Source organism: Aythya fuligula, chromosome 17 (genome assembly GCF_009819795.1).
Source record: "Aythya fuligula isolate bAytFul2 chromosome 17, bAytFul2.pri, whole genome shotgun sequence".
In the NCBI taxonomy this organism is placed as follows: domain Eukaryota; kingdom Metazoa; phylum Chordata; class Aves; order Anseriformes; family Anatidae; genus Aythya; species Aythya fuligula.
This window is the reverse complement of record NC_045575.1, coordinates 3,540,505-3,560,146: the sequence shown is the minus strand read 5'-3', so window position 1 is coordinate 3,560,146 and position 19,642 is coordinate 3,540,505. Positions and strand designations below refer to the sequence as shown.

The 19,642-nt window shown below is 37.6% G+C and overlaps 1 protein-coding gene across 1 annotated transcript in view; it reads right to left on the bottom strand.

The window, feature by feature from the left end:
• DNAH10 (dynein axonemal heavy chain 10) overlaps window positions 1–19,642 on the bottom strand; it is a 56,486-nt gene that overhangs the window by 13,905 nt on the left and 22,939 nt on the right. The window contains exons 33-59 of the mRNA XM_032199067.1: window positions 19,230–19,382; window positions 18,490–18,678; window positions 18,234–18,380; window positions 17,639–17,830; window positions 17,348–17,466; window positions 17,016–17,174; window positions 16,567–16,702; window positions 16,319–16,441; window positions 14,881–15,015; window positions 14,360–14,576; window positions 13,758–13,877; window positions 12,706–12,851; window positions 12,124–12,276; window positions 11,298–11,558; window positions 10,421–10,593; window positions 9,947–10,040; window positions 8,698–8,865; window positions 8,190–8,378; window positions 7,514–7,685; window positions 6,387–6,590; window positions 5,519–5,599; window positions 4,907–5,104; window positions 4,093–4,254; window positions 3,379–3,553; window positions 2,353–2,534; window positions 1,453–1,589; window positions 174–391 (exon numbers count right to left, since the gene is read on the bottom strand). Of these exons, the coding sequence (XP_032054958.1) occupies window positions 174–391; window positions 1,453–1,589; window positions 2,353–2,534; window positions 3,379–3,553; window positions 4,093–4,254; window positions 4,907–5,104; window positions 5,519–5,599; window positions 6,387–6,590; window positions 7,514–7,685; window positions 8,190–8,378; window positions 8,698–8,865; window positions 9,947–10,040; window positions 10,421–10,593; window positions 11,298–11,558; window positions 12,124–12,276; window positions 12,706–12,851; window positions 13,758–13,877; window positions 14,360–14,576; window positions 14,881–15,015; window positions 16,319–16,441; window positions 16,567–16,702; window positions 17,016–17,174; window positions 17,348–17,466; window positions 17,639–17,830; window positions 18,234–18,380; window positions 18,490–18,678; window positions 19,230–19,382 (4,403 nt within the window). The remainder of the gene's footprint in view (window positions 1–173; window positions 392–1,452; window positions 1,590–2,352; window positions 2,535–3,378; window positions 3,554–4,092; window positions 4,255–4,906; window positions 5,105–5,518; window positions 5,600–6,386; window positions 6,591–7,513; window positions 7,686–8,189; window positions 8,379–8,697; window positions 8,866–9,946; window positions 10,041–10,420; window positions 10,594–11,297; window positions 11,559–12,123; window positions 12,277–12,705; window positions 12,852–13,757; window positions 13,878–14,359; window positions 14,577–14,880; window positions 15,016–16,318; window positions 16,442–16,566; window positions 16,703–17,015; window positions 17,175–17,347; window positions 17,467–17,638; window positions 17,831–18,233; window positions 18,381–18,489; window positions 18,679–19,229; window positions 19,383–19,642) is intronic.

Sequence of the window (19,642 nt, the reverse complement as noted above, 5' to 3'; positions counted from 1 at the left end):
GTTAGTATTTTTCAAGGTCTCATAAATATTAGTTAGAATTAATATTAACTCTTCACAGGAAAAACAAAAATCATGGGAAGAGGCATCCCCAAAAATGTCTCAGTTTGATATATTTTATTCCTGGCACATGCCCATCTAATGTCAAGAGCGATCCTCTTTGAATCTAGATTTACCTCTCGTTCTCAGATCCCAAGCCAGAGATGAGTTTGTCAGCAGCTTCTAATCTCCGCTGCATAATCTCTGCTTCTTCTTGTAACTGTTGTTTTTCTTTTATTGCCTCTTGATATTTGTCCCCCAAAGCTTTAAGTTCTTCCTGAATTGTAGCTAGCTCTGCCTTTATCTTTTCCAGTTCCCGCTTACTTAAGTAATAATTCCGTTCTAGCCTCGCCACCTACATTAAGAAGGAAATATAAGAGTATCAGAGGAAAGAAAGGCTTTTGAGAGAAATCTTAAATTCTTGGATTTCTTTTGGCTATCTCATTTATTTTAAAGCATCCTGGTAATAAACAGTGTAAGTCAAAATAACTGGCACAGTTTTTCACCCACCTCCCCCCATCCTAAATATATACATTATGGTCTGAAACTGTAGTTACAAAGCAGATAAGTCTCCTAAACCAGATCTTTCAACACTTAAGTTATATTAAGCATGTATATGTAAGCAGTCCTACCAATACCTGGCAGGTCTGCAAGACTATTATCCTGTACAAAAAGGGAGGTTTGTCCACTCAGTAACAATGACCTCAAAAATTGTGAGGCCCATCATCTAGTGAATATAGTTTATCAGTGGTTAGATGCATGTCACAGAATCACAGAATTTCTAGGTTGGAAGAGACCTCAAGATCATCAAGTCCAACCTCTGACCTAACGCTAGCAGTCCCCACTAAACCATATCCCTAAGCTCTACATCTAAACGTCTTTTATGTAAAGAGCTTTTCTTGAAGAAATTTTCTCTACATCATCTTCTGGACATTAGATTTCCTTTGGTAACACAGCTAAGTTTCCAGTCTTTATAAAAAAAATAAAAAAAAAAAAAAAAAGAAAAAAAAAAAGAAAGAAATTAATAGAAAGGTCTGTGCTCAAGGGGCATGGATATTGTGTACTACTGAGCTCTACTCTGTCCAAATGCCATTCATTTTGAAGTATGCTTTTAGTAGACAGTTAAAAAACTGTGCTTTTCTAACCATGTTAGATTACCAAATGCCACCTGACCAAATTCCTCCACCTCCTTCATGCAATGGAGTGGATGGGAACCCCTACCACAGCATCACAGCACAATAAACACAGCAGTTTATCACTGAATATCACATTTCTCACCCCTACTGCAATATTTATAAACACCTCTTGTTAAGCACTTCAGAGTTCTTAAGTGGGGCTGTCTGTGAAACTGATGTGTTATTTTTCTAATAACAATCATGTTTTGTCCTCCTCAGAGTTTGAATCCATACACTCTACCTTCTCTCTCTTTGGCTTGACTTCTCTAATTACATCACAGTAGCTCATCACTGCTTCAACAAACTTTAACATTCCCAGGCCTGCTCTGCTAACAAGTTCCATTTCAGTGGCAGTAGTATTAAGATTCTTTAACAGAGCTAAATGGGCAAAAACAAAAATATTGAAAGTGAGTTAATTATAGTGCAGAAATCCTCAAAGAAATAAGGTTTCCATACCAGCAATATTGAGCAACAATATGACAGACAATATGAAACATTTGTCAAAATATTAAAGAGACTCTGAACTTAAGATGAAGGTACCAGGCTAGAACAATAACAAAAAAATACTGCTAGCGATTTCTCAAGTTCTTTCTCCAAAAAAGGAGTGCATACAGGAGTTGTTAAGCATATCTCAGTATCATGGTTTATTTTCGCCACAGAAGTTAGATGCCATTTTGTTGAAAGAATCAAATTCACCTCTTAATGGAGCTATGGATTACAACTTTGGGAGTACCTGCAAAGTTTGGCCAATAAGCTTTATATATAGCTCATCTTCTTCCACTGTGTACATATCACATCCGAATTGTAACCACGTGGATGAGGTTGTAATGCTACTTTCTGAGTATCTAAAAGCAAACAGGGGGCCTGCTCAGCTGTCCTGTTTGTTTCTTGCCTGCTCTAAGCCAAAGTGTATGAGGTCCTAGCTAAGGCACAAACTGGATGTAACACAGAGAAGGTGTTTATACTCTGAAAAATCCAGTAATGCCAACAGCACAACATCTGCAGCACCCCAAACATGGCTGTCCCTTTGCACAAAGTGAATCCTACCCTTCCAAAGAACACCAGAAGGATTGCCACTGACACAGCTAACGACATTAACAAGTTACTGCAATCATTCCAAGTACACAGGTCAGTTACTTACCTCGGATAGATTTCACTTGGCTGTAAGTAATTCCATCAAAGTTTATGTCCATCAGGGATCGCAGGAAATTTGCCTCTGACATCATTCCTTTGGCTGTCTTCCAGTCTAATTCTTTGTACCCTCTCATTATAAGCACACATTCCAAGACAGCTTGCACCTGTTTGGGGGGTTTCGCAAATGATCTAGAAAACAGGTGAAATAGATAATGGAGGAGACAAAGCACATGATGCCAAACATGTGCTTCCTATTAAGACTGCCAACAACAGCTAGTGCATAAGACATCCTACTCAAAGGGAAAAACATATTCCAGCCCAGACAAGAAACAAATAACTAGATATGAGCTCAAAACCAACTGTTGTATTTGAGCAATTTGATCAATAAGAGACTAAAGGATTTCAGCAGTGGAAGGCCTAAAACCCTAATCTGTATTTTTCCCTAGGGCAGTGAGGCAGCTGTCCTCTGGGAGTAGCAGTACAGGATAAATCCACAGATCTACTAAAAAAAATGAAAATAAGCAAGTGTGACAGGGAATGGAAAGCTCTTACTTTTTCTGGGAGAGCCAAGGACTGGATGTGCTTTCATATGTGTCCCCAAATACAAGGTGTATTTTAAAAACAAAGGAGGAAGTAATTCAGCAGAGAAGTATACTTTGATGCTATCAAAGCATCCCTGAAAAGTAACTGTTATGTGTTCCTACTCATGCAGAACAAAAACTGAGGAAGAATGAAGGGGTTTGGACAGCCACTGCTCAAGCAGAAACCAAAGCAGTTTCCAGTGCATCAGACACAGGGTAGAAATTACAGGGAAGACATCAAATGAAGGACAGGAAGAACAGGCTTCAGGAGACGTCCTGGGCTAGAAGTCAGGAGATTCTGTTGTGACCTCTGCTCCCGGACAACTGATGTCCTGACCTTTACCCACACACTGTGAATACAAGGAAGATGAAGCTAAAGTTCAGACCTACAAACAAGGGTCTTGGCAGTGAATTTCCAAGGGTTTATGCTACTGTACATCCGAATGAATCACCTGATCTCAGTAACATCAGACTTGTCAAGCTTCTGCAGCTCCAGTTTGGCAGCTTCTAAAACAGGCATGACTTCTGCCAGAGCTGACTCAGCTTCCATCTTCTCCATAGCAATAATCCTATTCTGTTCCTGTATCTCTGCAGCTTTTTCTTCAGCCAGTTTTTTCTTCTCCTCAGCTATGAATTGTAAAAGCAGGACCATAAGTGGGTTATTTAAAATTTGTGTGCAGAACATGTACTAATATAGACTTGCTCTTGGCTGAAAATCAGAAATTACCATCAACTCAGTACCCTTTACAGCTAGCTTGCCAATGTTTACAGGGCTTCATCCATCAGCAGTCTAGGAACACTGTTAGTGTTCCACACAAAGCATACATAATCTCTTTTCCTCCTATGCTTCCCTGTCTTTCCTCTAAAAGCAATTTTCTGAATGACAAGGTCCCTTGCTAATCTTGCTAATTTCTCTTTCCCACTTTACACCCTATACCTTGGTAAGGGAAGACAAGTGCAGAACACAGTAATTAGGTGTGCAAAGCAATGGCAATCTGAGTACGATACAGGACCTACTCTTCTAGCAAGATACTAAATCAGCACAGACAGAACAAAAGGGTCATCTCCAGAAGCAGTCTGAGCTCTTAGAGTGTCTTCTGACCCAACACAGACTATGTAAGCCTTGCTTAGCCTGTGGGACTCTTCAGTATTTGTAAACCACCTACCTACTTCTGTGTTTGCCGAAATCTCTTTTAACAAAGCCTCACAAGCAGCTGACTTTTCTGCTAACACAATCCTTTGCTCTGCAAGTTTCTTGTTCAGCTCAACCAGCTGTATACTAGCTTCTTTCAGTTTATCTAAGCCTCCATCCAGCCTTTTACATTGTGCTAGTAAGGAAACAAAAGAGAGAAATATTACTGATTCATTGGAATTATTGCACAGCAATAGACAATGTCATGGAAGGTAAATGTACTTATAGGTGCACTTTGTAGCAGGGCAACCTCAGTTGTGAAAGGAAAATCACTGTGAGAGATTTTTTGTTTCCTAAACCGCTCACCCTAGATGGTGTTAATGTCACCTGAGCTGCCACATAGTGGCCCAGCACCACAGCTTATTTTTCCTATTACACTGTCATGTTTTATCCTTTTCACATATTTCAGTGCCCACAGAAGTACGAGCAAGAATTGCTGCTTGAGGAAGAATGTAAAACCGTGAGCTAGGCTGAGCTGGTATTAAATCTAATCACTCTTTCCCAAGCAGACAAGTGTCTGTTTTGGAAACTCTGGCTAAGGTTCATCCACAAAAGACTTTGGGAAAAACATACCAGTAGACAGATTATGAACATTCATATATGGCCAGGATATTGGTCCAGTGTCAAAAACAGATGTCAGCACAACATTTGAGATAGTATAGATAACATTTTTTTTGCATAATGTGGGTAATATGTGGGATATTCACCCATTTTCACCACATTTCACTATTTTATTTTTAATATTTAAATTGATTATTAAAAAGGAGAAAATGGCTACACAGCCTTACCTAAAATGAACTCATTTTTCTCCTCCAACAGTTTTGAATAAGTATGGATAAAATCACGGTAATTCTTTGGTGTAACATGGTTGCTACGTCTCAATTTCTGCAGAAACCTCTTGCTAAAATCCCCTACTGATTCATGCACCACGACCATGTGCTCAACCACTGACTTGGAAATCTCTGCTGGAACACGTGTGTTACCTCCTAAAATTGGGCCAAGAAAATAAAAACAGATCAGACTTTTTTTAAGAGTATGTCAATGACCATCTTCCTTCTTTAACATACATTTAAGCCAGGCGAGAAAAAAAAAATCTGCTTTCTGGAGCAAAAAGCAAGGTCAAGACAGAGTTCAGAAGAGAACACAGACCTCCTGGTAGCAGGTAGCCACGTCACATTGTCTCCAGAGTTGGGAGACTGAATTTCACCAATTTTTTAAAATCTAATTGAGTAGGAAAATTGCATCCAAAAACATTTTTGACCAGGATTTTGCATTACCCATGTAGACTTACAATAGCAATGACAATGGGAAAATGAGACCTACAATAACTTCAAACTAAAGAACACGTTTCTTAGGCTAGCCCAAGTGTTAAGGAGTTAAAATACTGACACTTTACATACCTACAAAGGATTTTGCAACTGCAAACAAGGCTTGTGGGGGCCAGGGCAAGAACCAATCAATACCAGTATTGTTGACAAGACCTTAAAATAAAAGCATAATGTTACCTGAAACAATTCCTTTGTAAAACTAGACCTTAATCTGCCAGATCATCCTGTGTTTCATTTGCATAAAGAATTTGCAGGATCTGTCTTATTTGACTCCTACTTAGGAACAATATCACAAAGCCAATGCTTCTATTTTGATAGTAAACAGTCAACTTTGCATCTCTGTCCTGCTAACACTATCATACTGTTTTTTAGACTGTAACATTCTGCAGGATACAGTCAAGAGCAGTAACTAGATGTTTTAGTATCTGGGCTGGGATTCCCACCAGTACCCCTCATTCATGTGGCTCCTGTCTCTCAAGACTCCTTTCAGCCACCTGTTATACAGCAATGTCCACCTGGCTCAGGTGGTTTTTCTCTCAGTAGGTGTCCCTATCATTCTGCTCTTTTTTTGCTTTTGGATACACAAATGTTTCACTTACCACCATCCTAGTTTCATAACGATTTAATATGATGCATTCCTCTGTAAGTACAGAAGAGAGGCTGCAGACATAGGCTGCCTGTGTACGTCCAGGTCAATGAAGATGACTAATTGATTTCTAACCATTCAGCTGGAAAATGAACTGATCTGGTAAATGTTAATCAATAATACACACTGATATGTGGTAATTAACTGGAAAAAAAATTACACAAGTGTCTAATCATGAAACCTGCTCTTCTTAGCTTTAGTTGCCATAAAGTGTGAGTGCCTGCTGGAGATTTTCTCTTGCCTGCAAACCTGTGTTTCACAGGGAAGGGACTAACCAGCATATACGATTAATACCTGGGAAATTTCTGCACCACATTCTCAGATTGTCTCCAACTGGGGACATTCCCAGGACAATATGAAGGTTGCTTGTACATTTGTTTACAAAATATTGCCAGACACTCTCTTTAGTTGGATTCACACCAGCTTTAGTAGCTTCATCTCCAATCTGACTCATTATGGTATCTTTTTCATCATCTGGAAAAAGGGCTGGCACCATTCCTGGAACATAAGGACAGAAGAATGCTAGTGAGAACAACCTGTAGCCATAGTGCTGGGGACAGAGAAGATGAGAAATCAGAGTCACAGGTTTTAAACTTAGTTCAGCAAAAATGATTCTGGGCAGTTTTGGATGAACCTATTAATCTCTCCTCCTTCTCTACCCCAGGCCACTATGGAAAATAGAGTAAGTACTTAGGATGATGCAAGGGGATTTAGGGGAAGATTTGGTTTTGTTTGGGCTTCAGCAACATAAACAAAATGTCACAAGAACACAAAACATTTTTAACTCAGCAGAGGAAATCATCATTAGTGTCTGCAAACCATCAATTCATTTTCATTCTCTCAGTCACATGGTAATATCGCATAAATTCCCTAATGACTGCCATAAGAAGAATGGAACCTGTAGAACTACACAAGGAAAGGGCTGAGATTTAATACATCTCCTTTCAAATCAGACTCTAAAGGAACTTATATAAGGAGGGTGGTCACACAGTGCCAGCTGCTGCTCATTTTCAACTGCTGTATACAATAAAAGATACTAAATTATAGTTTAGAATAAACATACAAGCAGTTGATGCATTTCAGGTGAGTGCAATTCCAAAGCAAATGAGAGAAAAGGTGGGCATGTGACTAAATGCAACTGTGAAGATGTAGTCCAGTCTTGGAAGAAATCTGAGACTCCTGCAACACTACGATCAGCGTGAACTAACCCTTATAGCCTTCCCAGATGCATATAAATGACAATAAGATGATGTGAAAAAGCCATCATTAAGGCCAAGATAATATTAGGTAGTACTGAAAGGTGCAACTAACTAAAGCAGCAGAGGACACAGGGTGAAACTGTAATAGCTGGACCAAGGCTGCACGCAAGATTACAATTCACAAGCATATTAATTGGCAGTAATTCAGGCTGCCTGTGTCACCTGAAGTTAACATGTTATTGATGAGTTCCAAGAAACTCTCCTCTGCTACATGGGCATCTGTAAACAAGAAGACCATTGACTTGTTCTCTATACCCAGCTTCTGGTACAAATTTTTCAAGTCTTCTCGGAAGTTATTTTCTCTGTATCCTCGACTCAAGATGATCTCAAATACCTAAGGATGCAAACATATATTGAGAAGACATGGATGCAAGACATGACGGTAACTATGAAACTCAATTTTAATTAGATTGGATCAAAGGTTTTGGTTTATATACGAAATTCAGTAAATATGTAAGTATCAAAAAAATTAAGTGCTACGTTCTTTTTAAACAACTACATTTGTACAGCCCTGCAGGATCGCACTTTCAAAATTTGATTGCACTTTGCATTCACCCTCCTTTTTTGTTCTTCTCTTCCAAGCCAACAGCCTCTGTAAGAGGCTGTTGAGAGAGGAACATTTCCTATCTAAAATATTACAGTATCAATCACAGCAGGGTTTCTGCCTAGATCATCCACTGTCTAGACCTCCAAGCAATGTTTTTCTCTTCACATGGAAGAGAAAAACAGCCTGATTGTATCTTGACTGACTTTCTCTTCCTAACCCCCTTCAATTTAATCCTGATTCCAGTATTGCTTTCCTTTTCTTCTTTCACTGCAAAGATGCACAGTCACTAACCTCACATCCAGCTGTAAAGGCAGCTAATCTTGTAAGAGACTGCTTTCCTGAGCCTCCCACTCCTATAAGCAGGGCATGACCACGATCCATCCGCATGATGCGATGTACATGGATTAAGTGTTCCAAAGCATCATCAAAAAGGACTAGATTCATTTTAATATTAACTTCATTATATTCTTCCAAAATCTCCTGCAGAGAAAGGTGGTCCGAATGTTACTAGGAAACCAAGTAAACAATAATTTTAATAAAATAACAATCTATTTTGCAGCATTACTGCTTCAAAAGATCATCAGGGAAAGTAAACAGTTGGAAAGCACAGCCAACTCCATAGATGATCCTCAATTTTCATTACTCCAGACCACAGAAGGGGGTGGGAGGTTGTTCTTCTATGCTCACTGTTGCAATGTGCACATAGAAGAACAAAATTCTTACTGCTTGAGGCAGGTTCCAGCACACTCTGCATGCAGAGAGACAAAATCATGCACAGTTCCAAGCTGAAGCACACTACCTGAAAGAGAGCTTTTGCCGCATCATAGTCTTGGATATCTTCATAAATACGAGGCTCTCCTTCACTCAGTGCCATTCTGAAATCTCCAAAAAGAATAGGATCCCTCATGGCCTGTTCCAATTCATCTCTGAAATTCTCTTCAATCAGTTTTTTTATATGGCCTTGTACCTTCAAATAAATGAAATTAGTCAGGCAACCTAACAAAGCAGGTATTTCTAGGTCCAGGAACACTCAGAAGGGTGACACTGATAATGCAGAGTCTTTGCTAAAACACTAACTGATTTCAAGGGAATAGTATGTCACCAGAAGATCCACAGACCACAGCCTCCTATTGTTTATGTTCTATGATATAAAATGATCTAATACTAAGCTGCAGAAGTTTAAGACAAAAAAAGGACAAATCTGATAAAAAAAATGTTATATTTGTATTAATATTATATTAATGAATGTTCTTCTCAGCATTCATATTGATGTCTTATCATCAAGATTTCTCACAAATCTCGCAAATCTGAATTAAGTGTAGAAATACAGAAAAGCTGCAACATAATTACCCTCATTTGTGAAAATTGATCTGGAAATCTGTCATTCTATATTAGAAGAAAAAGTTTTAAGCTGAAAAATACGAATCCACCTAAGTCTACTACTTTTTATCTAAGCAAGTTGCTTCGCAAGTAGCTTACATGGAAGTAAACTTTATCCAAATCCTTTCCTAATCCTCAAGCTATAAAACTGGCATAATTTGCTCTTGATTTAATGTTTAATGCTTAATTCTCTCATCTTAATTTGGAGAATTTTAGAGTTCCATAACAACCAAAATTGAGGAAATGAAACTTAGCTCTTACCTCTCTTTTTCCTACTTGTTTGTAAAGTCACATTCTGATATAATCCTTCCTAAAGGAAAATACTGATTTGAAACAGGAGTCATTTCCTGAGATTTCTCCTGCACTGCTCTCACACTCTGGCAGCTGTGCCACTGCTAATCAACCTTCCCAGACAGGCAAACCCAGTTACACTTTTTTTTCCTTCAGCAGATCTGCTCACTTAGTCTGCCATGGTAACTTTATTTTAGAAACAAAAACTCCTCATACCATGTTTAAAGTTAATCAAGCAACATAGTATTTAAACAAATCTGCATTACAAGTGCAAGACTGGAATGCAACAGTTGGTAATACTGCTTTACAGGTGGTAATACTGCTAGTCGCCACAGTAATACTCAGTGACTACTAAAAAAATTAAAGAAATTACTCACCAATGCTTTGTCTGTTTCATTAACCAGCCTGTCATAGAAAACCCTCAGGCACTCATTTCTCCAAACTCTCACCATCTGGGTGACTGTTTGAAACCTGCATTAACATCAAAATATCAAACTGCACCAAACAAACTGATAAGATTCCTAAGGCCACAGAGTTAGTAACATTGACTGAAGTCTGGGCTTTTTTTAAAAAATCTCTTTTGGTATTGTTCTCTTCATAAGAATGAAAAAACAGTTTTCATTATTACCTCCAGATATCTTACTTAAGAAAGACTGATGTATCAATATTTGTCATCAATAATAATATCACAATTTAGGATGTTCCTAAACATCTTCTCATTTTGCTGAAAGTTTAAAGAAAAGTGACAAAATGTGATTGATTTCTCATACTATCAAGCTGCCTTATTTTCACCCAGCCTCATCCCATATAAATAGGTTTAGGACCACTGAAGGCAATTTTTATATTCCTACCTCTCTGGGGTTGTAAGAGTAAGTCCATTATAGACCCTGGAAAGATCCCGCAGGTTGAAAATGTAATGGAATTTGGAAGGAGTAGGGGGTAGGTCACAGACAATCATTTTATAAAGCTTCAAAGTACACTCTGTCATTCTTTCAGAGATTTCTGATATAGACTCATTAAACACCTGCAAACATGAGAAAGAAGAGAAGTTTTCATGCAACTGCCCATACAAAACTGAATACTATCAAACATATTCTGCTTTCTAGCTTTTAACCCTACTTGGCATATTTCAAATAACTAAGGGCAAATTTTTTAAGGGCAAATTTTTTTTAAGGGCAAAATTTTTAGAAATTCATATTCCTGTGCAGGATTAACATTCTGAAGTTAAATGTTTTGGGCAGGGTCCATCTTTACCCCCAGGTTTGCACAGTGCTGAAAATAACATCACACTCCATGACTGGGATTTTTTAAAGCACTTCCATTGGAGAAAAAATAAACTGCTCTCTTCTAACTCGATGTTGCAGTTCACTTGCATAGTAATGCAGTCTACTGCATTACATTGAATTTTTCACTGTCCTTTGGGATAGACTTCGCTGACCTTTGTGTATGTGGTTATAGGAACCATAACCAATTGATTCACAGGTCTCAACCTATGAAAAGTACCAGTTTTACAAATTACCTCCTTACTTGAAAGTTCACATATTATTCAAGAATTTATCTACACAGTGTGAACGCAAAAAAAAAAAAAATACAGGCAGGGAAAAGTTTGCATGAGATTCTAAATAAGCAGGAAATAAGAGATGATTTCAGGTTCTGTGACAATACAGAAATAAATGTCTATTTCAAAATTATTAATATGTTAAGGAATCCTTTAAAAAGTGAAATTACCGCAGTGTGGCCTTTCAGGATGGAGGTATAGATCAAATTCAGTGATTGCTCAGAAGGGAAAGGTATGTTAAAAACACTGAAGAGTGAGATGAATCGAGGGTCAACTTCATTCCGACCTCCTCCAGCTTTCCCCATGGCAGCAATAAAACCCAGGTCTCGGAAAATTTTACAGTTCATCTCTTTACCACGGTCATACAAGAAACCTTTTTCTAGTAGTAGCTTCAACAAGGCAATGGGTTGCTGTGTTCCATACTCATCAACCTTTGCAACGGAAAAGAGGTAAGATATTTAGAGCACAGTACATCACCACGCCAAATACTGCTATAAATGTGGAAATATTCTGCTCCCTACTCAAGAGAACGTTACAAGGACTAAATGACACTTTGTAAAGCTCTGACATTGATTGTGAATGTTCATTCCAATGTCTCATATAGCAGAAGTGCCACTTCTCCAAGATAAACTTCATACACACATACTCTCCTGACCCATTTGCAAAGAGGAAGGCATGATTTCTACAGGAGACAACCTGCAACCAGTATCAGGCCACAGACAAATGATTTTATTGGCATAAAGAAGTGATCCAAAAGGAGATTTTTTTTATATAGAAGACAAAGATTGTAATAGACAGAAATACTCCATGCTGCTCACAAGTCCAACTGTTCCAAAGTTTCTAAGCTGAAATCCAGTTATACACTTACCACGAATCTCCTTGACTGGTAATACAAGATCTTGTGTCTTCATACAGCTGGATCTATATATGAAGGGACCACAGCAGCGCCCCCCCCCAGATGTTTCTAACCTACCTGGCAAACCATTCACAACTTACCCTTGGCATATTCATATCATCCATGAAAACAATGAGACGTTTTCCCATGGGAGGGCCGTAAGTGTCTTTAGTTCGTTTCTCTACATTTGTCTCTAGATTTCTCTGAATGTCCATTGACGTTGTACGAGAAGAGAAGTTAATCACTAGCAGCATCTGCAAAGGGGAGGAAATGGTTAAGAATGGATTTTTACCTTTTCCTTTTTTTTTTTTTTTTTTAAACTAGATCATTCTAGAAGATATTTTTTGTGTTAAATTATTGGACATACAGGAAACACTCCTCTGGTCCAGTTATTCACTTTAATTACACATGACCAAAAAAAAGTAAAAATCCTGTTCTTAAATCTTTGACAATATACATTTGCTTTACTTTATAAAGTAACAAAACAAAACATTTCTGATCTTTAGGTATTCTCAAATCATCCACACACTTTGTGTCTGAGTTTGCAGTTTGATCTCTGAACCCATGTGAGGCTAAAGTTAATATTGCTACCCACAGGCTCAGGCTTCATAATGGAAATTTAACACAAGGACACAACATGAAAATGCAGCTTTACAAAAAATGCAAAATGACTCAATACATACATTAAGGTCTTTGTTCAGATTGCTTAAGAAGTTTTGTGTAGTTGCTGTTTTAGAAGTACCCGATTCTCCTACAAGAACAACTGGGTGTTTTATTTTTACCATCTGTTCTAGCAACCAAGTAGTGCGTGTTGTCTCCACTGTAGGCACTGAAAAAGATTATGAATAGGACAGCAGGTTAAATTAAAATGCAGTACAGTACAGCTGGGAGATTTATATTTATAGAATAGTGCTGGATCAGACTCACCAAGTATTAACGTGCAGTTGCACAAAGACATCATATGAAATATCAATTCACTACCAATGTCAAAGGAAATTTCTAATTGCTTTACTATCTCATTTCAGCTTTTATCATTGGGATCTTTTCTACTATAGATCTATTAGAAAAGAATTTTTCCTCCATATAGGAGGGCCATGGACTGGTTAGGTCCTATTTCAAGGACATAATCAGGACTTATTTGGATCCTAAGCATTTTCTCTGAACTCTACAGAGATTAATTTTGCTCTTTGTGAATAGCCTGCCATCAGGAGCAACTTCAGGGATCATACCATTATCTCTTGTGTCAGTAAAGTTAACCTGTGCTTGCAGAATCCTACTATAAAACAGCCTGGGTCAATTTGCCGTTAACTATGGAAAGCACTTTTCACCATTATAGAGTGCTTTAAGTAACAGCCAATAATGGCTGTAAGAATGTAATTTTTATCTACTGAGCATTTGAACCACTGGTCTGCGATTTTTCCTAGGGTTTCTGGCAGAGCAGATTGTGAATCTATTTTCTGCTCTTCTGGCTCTCCTAATAAGCTTTAGGCATTGAAAAAAATCTATTCATCCTTTCCTCATTTCTTTATTACACAGTGCTGTATATATCAACTCTATCCCTATTAAACGGTGACAAGAACATTAAAGAAATTGATTTCTGCCATCACCAGAAACTGAACATGAGCAGATGACCTTCAGCACAGAAAGAGGAGGTCTCATGTTAAGTGCCACCCACTCAGTGGCCACACATTATAAATTAAAAATATAACATCACTATATTTTATCTTATACTTACCTAGAATGTCAAGAAATTTCTTTTGAGGATTATGAATATATTCAGGAACAAGTTTCATCCAAGGTACCCACTTTTTTTGAATACCATCAAAATGAAAGTCATACAAAGTTGGCAGCTGACCTGCAAACCATTAAAGAGCTGGAAGTTTTCTAGGACATTGAAATATTTCATAAGAAAATAACCTGACTGAAATGAAAATGAAGGGTAAGATTTCTGGACCATGCAGTGCAACACTGTTCCATTTACTTATCATTTAACCCAGTAAGACATTAAATAAAATTCTCCTAGTCCTGTACTTGGATCATATTATTGCTTATTAGCATCCTTCCACTGTTTTTCCTTTCCCTTTCTGTTTTTCCTTTCACTGTTTATCTTTTCAGGTTGGCATAGAAAAGTACTGTTCTGTGAGGATAAACCAGTTGCTAAGAGTCATCTAGCATTAGGAACTATAAGGGATTTTTACTGATAGTCAGAGAACATCAAACATATTTTGCAGCCAGGATAGCTAGCTGGAAGGAAGAACAGTGTTGTACCTTTACGGAAACTAAGACTTTTCTAACATAATCAAAGGGATTCAGAGTAAATTATGAAAAAAATCCTACCTGGCAACTCCCCTGGCTTAGCAAGGATGTTGTCATCATGAACAGTTGACATACAGGAAATATGTTTAACATATTCATCAAATTTAATTCTTCCAGTATCACGAAGAGCAGCACCTAAGGAGGAATATAAAGCTTCCAAGAAGAAGCACTCCAGAACATCAAGATCATCAGGTTGTACCACAATTAAAGCTTCCAGCATCACAGTCAACTGCACCACCTGTTGAAAAAACAAGACAAAACTATAAACAGAATCACCATTTAGATACATAAGAACTCTTAATATGTTTTTAGATGCCTGAGTGTTTACTGATCTTTTCTTCTTACAGGTATATCTACTGATATAAGTTTTAATGACAGAAGAGCATTGTTAAGAACTGACTCTTTCTGTTGTCTCTTGTTAGCAAACTGACATTTCAAGTGTGAAGTCTACTCTTGTGATTTCCTTGGGAGGTTTTAGTCTCTTCATTATTCAGTTTCACTTTTAAGATAAGATTTTTCAACCTTTACTTTCTATTCCTCACCATATTTAAATCTGTTTGAGGAACAATGGTCTTCAGCCTTTCTCCTTGTTTGCCATCCACAATTCCCTCCATAATCATATCAATAAGGCAGGGCACATATTTTTCAAAGAGACGATTCAATTCAATTCTCTCTTGCTGAAGGAAGAAAAGGACAAGAATTCATCCCATTGAAAGCTGATTTGTGAAAGCAAAGCTTTCCATCAACATGTGGCTAACCAAATACAATTGCTCTTGTAGGAATCACTTCTACCAATGACAGGGTACAGTCACATGAAGAAATTTGACATTGTTGTATGGACTGGGTTTTCATCAGGTGAGGATCTGGATTCATCCGATGATAGCAACTAAGTTGTCTTACTTGAGTTCCCTGTGGACTTGAGTTTTTAATCTAAATGTAAGAAATAAGGACCTAAGCAATCTCACTTAACTCTTTGGAGATCATGTAAACTGCTTTATTGTTTCTTCTCTGCTCAGAAGCAACTACAAGTTAGAAATTCTGGGAACTCTGTTTAGCCCTCTGCCACAGGCCTAGCGATTGGATTTGTTGTCCCAGATTGTACTTAGCTGAGATTTGTACATTTGGATCATATTTGCATTAGGTTACCCCCTACATAATGGAGAAAGACAGGTACAGAACATGGAATTCGTCCTTGCTAAGATCTTAACAACGCTCTGGAAGTGCCTGTCTTACTGCACTGACTAGGGAGAGAGTGTAAGGCAACTACTCTCCTGACCTTGATGCGTCAGTTAAGTGTGGACATTTGGAAAGAATGTAACACTTGGAATCATATTTGTTTGCACAAAAGATACTTATTCTATAAAACACAATAGTTCATACAGAGAAAAATTGAGCACTTAATATTAAAATTAAAATTTCATTTACATGAAAAGCAGGTAATACCACACAAAGATGAAAGATCATTAATTAACCCGGTAACTTTTACTAAAATATTCAAATAAATTAACATGCATTAGGAAATCAATTTAGGAATGAAGGAGAAGATGGGTACTTGGGCTTATAATTAAACTTAATATAGAACACAGGCTCTCTCTTCAAATAAACTGTTCTACATTAGTATGTTGTATTTTATTTTTGTCATAGTATAACATAAAACTGCAAAGAAACTATCAATGTGCATTTAAAAGGGCCATAGACTCAATATTCTTTAATGTGAGTTGTTTTTTCTGCCTTTAACTCTAGAAATCAGGCCCTCTCTCACTGGTTCCCATCCTAATAGAGCATCTTTCCATGAACAAGGACTGAAGGCCAACTTACACACTTAATGAAACTCAGTAACAAAGACCTTAATGACAAGTGAACTGTAAAGCAATTCAGAAAATCAGACTGACTTTACAAAGGTGATGTGTGTTTTTTTTAACATCTGTCTACAGTTCAGTATTTAATAAATAGTCTATGACCAAGTTCAGAAATTCCCACCTCATTTTCTCTTTTTTGTATCCACTTCTGCCAGTAAGGCTTATATTTCAGATTTTTAGGATCTACAAAAACCATTCCGCAGCGGGATACTGTGGCAGGAGATGCATACTGCAGGTCACCAACCTATAAAACGAACATACTAAATAACTATACACTTAAAGAATAGCCAGAGTAACTGCTTTTCAGGCTTTGTAGACCTAGCTGTATCTAACCCTTCCCATGTATTGAATGGTATATTCATTACCCACCTCAAACAACAGAGCACAGTGTGACTGAAGTCTAATCCGCTCCCCATTTGCCAGCGTCAGTAGCTTGTTGTCATCCATGACAGAATTCATGTTTTCAACCCAGAGAGCATCTACATCTCCATCAAACAGAATGTATCTGTGGATACAGGATCCAAGGAATACAGTGACTAATCTCTGATTTCACTTACATGTTTCACAATACAGAGTTGCCATGAAAGATACCGATGTCAATCCAAGTGCTTTGAAGCCTCCCATGCATCTTTGATAACTGCAGGGTTTCTCTCCATCTCACTGAGGGTTGAAATTCACAAGAGACAGAAAGACCCCCTAGACACTTTATTTTGCATTTGTTTCTGAACGTGCACAGTATATTTTGTTTTATATAAAAATAAAATATTGACACAAAACTTAGTATCTAAAAATCATCACAATGAATTCTAGCAGTCTACCTTCGCTCTTTCTTATCTGTAGGCCTGTTAATATCCCGAAAAATATTTGACAGTACTCCATCTGTCCAGTCTCGTGTGGTAGGGTCAAGGATCCCATACAGCTCAATCACACTCATAGCTTTAGGGTTCAGTGTGTAAAGTTTTGTCAATAATCCCAGCCTAGAAACGCAACAAGAAAACCAATTTTAAGATGACACGATACCATTTCATGTTAACCCAAGCAAATATTACAGTTAACTATTGATCCTGTCTTGACTACGCAAGTTTGAATAATGCAGTCTATGCTGTTTTACAACCTGAATTCCATGTATCAAATTATCAAATATACTCACTTGGTTTGGGCCTGGCACAAAGTGTTAATGACAACTGATTTGCCACCTCCAGTAGGTCCAACTACCATTGTAGTGTGCCGAGTTAACATTGTCTCATACATCTGAACAACTTTATCCACCTAAAAAAAAAACATATTAATTCAATAGACTGCTGTCCATAAATCTTCTATGGACAAGATCAGCAGCTGGTCTATATCTGCTTAGCTTTCCTGGAACCACTCCAGAGTGCAGCAATGCACACCCAGCCTAATGTTTACAACAAAAAGTCAGGCAATTAACATTTTTTTATACCTGGACTGGTAAAACAACATAACCTCCTTCTTCCAGCACTTGTTCTACAGCATCATTAAAGTTAGGGTAGCGGACTCGAGGGCAATCCAGACCAGGAAATAGGTCAGATATTAGGCCAAGGAAGAGAGGTACATCTTCAAACACAAATTTGGGAAGGTTCATATCTCGTAGAGCTCTCATCAGTACAACCTCCTAAACAAAATATAGCAGAATCAATCTCTACCAAATAGCTAACCAATTATTTAATATGTAGCACTTTCAAACACCTCTAAAAACCATTGCCTGATTACTTTAGTACAGCTTTGAGAATGCAAATTAATTCACCCAGAGGCTATTTGCATCCTAGATTTAACATCAAAACTGCATATGAAATATATACCAGGAAGTAAAGCACCGTATTTTTTTATAGGTTTTCCTACTTTGAGTTCTGATACTAATTTGCTGGCAGAAGGCATGATGAAACTCAGTAAGAAAATACAGAGACAAATAACATCAGTGTTCCTATTTCCAAAGCAGACAAACAGCAGATGTGTCAACACATCCTATTCCTAATGAAAAAGATGATCTGCTGAGGGTAACTAAGTGGCAAGTCTACCTCACTGAGGTCTGCTGATCCTCTTTTCAGTTCTCCAGCCATCACCAACACTGACTTAAGAGCTCGCAGTCCAAAATCATAATGATGTTGTTTAGAAAGTTGTTCTTTTGCCAGCTTGTATAGCACTGTCATCTTTTTGGCAAGGATCTGTTTAAGAGTTAAGTTAGATAATCACAAATGTGTAAGTCATGACCAAACACTGACCACACATACATGGGTGTATATGTGGGTATGGATAGCAATACAATTTTCTTACCTTTGCTGTAAGGAATCCTTCAGAAAAGAGCATGATTTCACAGATTTGCTGAAGATCTGGTACAATAACAACCACAGGCCTGAACAAAGCTTTTACAGACTCAGGGAGCTCAGTTCGGCCAGCATAACCAGGATTCATCGTAATAAAAATGCCCATTCGGCTATCAAGGTTAATTTCTTGTCCTTCAAACTGAAAGTGTAAGAAAACTTCAGAACAATGTGCATTTGGAGCTGAAATAAATAGTATCATTTGATAAAAGAGAAAAACAGAAATATTGGGGTACCCAGTAAGCACAACATATTAAAAATTCAGTTTTAGATAGTCATGTAGGTACATTCAACTCATTATTTGCATCCTGGACATAAACATCAAGACATTTCAAATTTTTCAATAGAATTTTTTGTCTAAGGGTTTTGAATTCCAATAAACATCATTAAATTAAGCATCAAGTTAAGTTAATCCTCTCCATAACTACTACTATATTATTATCCCATTTAGTTACTGTTATCCTATTTATATTACTCTTATCCCACTTCACAAAGGGAAAAGCTAGGAAAGGATTAGGAAATAAGGAAAGATTTAATATCTCTGAAAGTATGTAAGAGTACATATTATGGAATTTGAAATGTTCAGCACAAAGTAATTTCCAAAGAAACAGCCCTTTGATGGTGTCTAGACCTGAATCTTGGCTTCATGCACAAGATTAGCCTTCACAATTGCTCTTCCTTTTTAATCTTTACCTGAAATGTTTTCAACTGATTCATTAAAGCATTTCGAATAGTCTGAATCTGAGAAGAAATGACTGAAAGCACAGAAGCATCGATACGATTGAATTCATCAAAGCATCCCCATGCTCCACACTGGGCAAGACCAGAGAAGATTTTACCAACTGCCTAACAAAAACAAGCAGAAAAATATCTCAGCAATAAGTACATAAAAAAAACCAGCAAACTTTAAAGTATGTTAAAAGTCTTAATGACCAGGAAAAGCCTCTGGATATCCATATATGCAGGAACTAGCAATCTGTCATAAGGTCTTTCAATAAACATTTGTCAAGTGCAGATAGCCCATGATGAGCTCAGGTACACATCACCTAGTCATTGTTTCCCTGCCTAAAGCATAGATTGAATCCTGAAATTCCTTTGAGAATTTA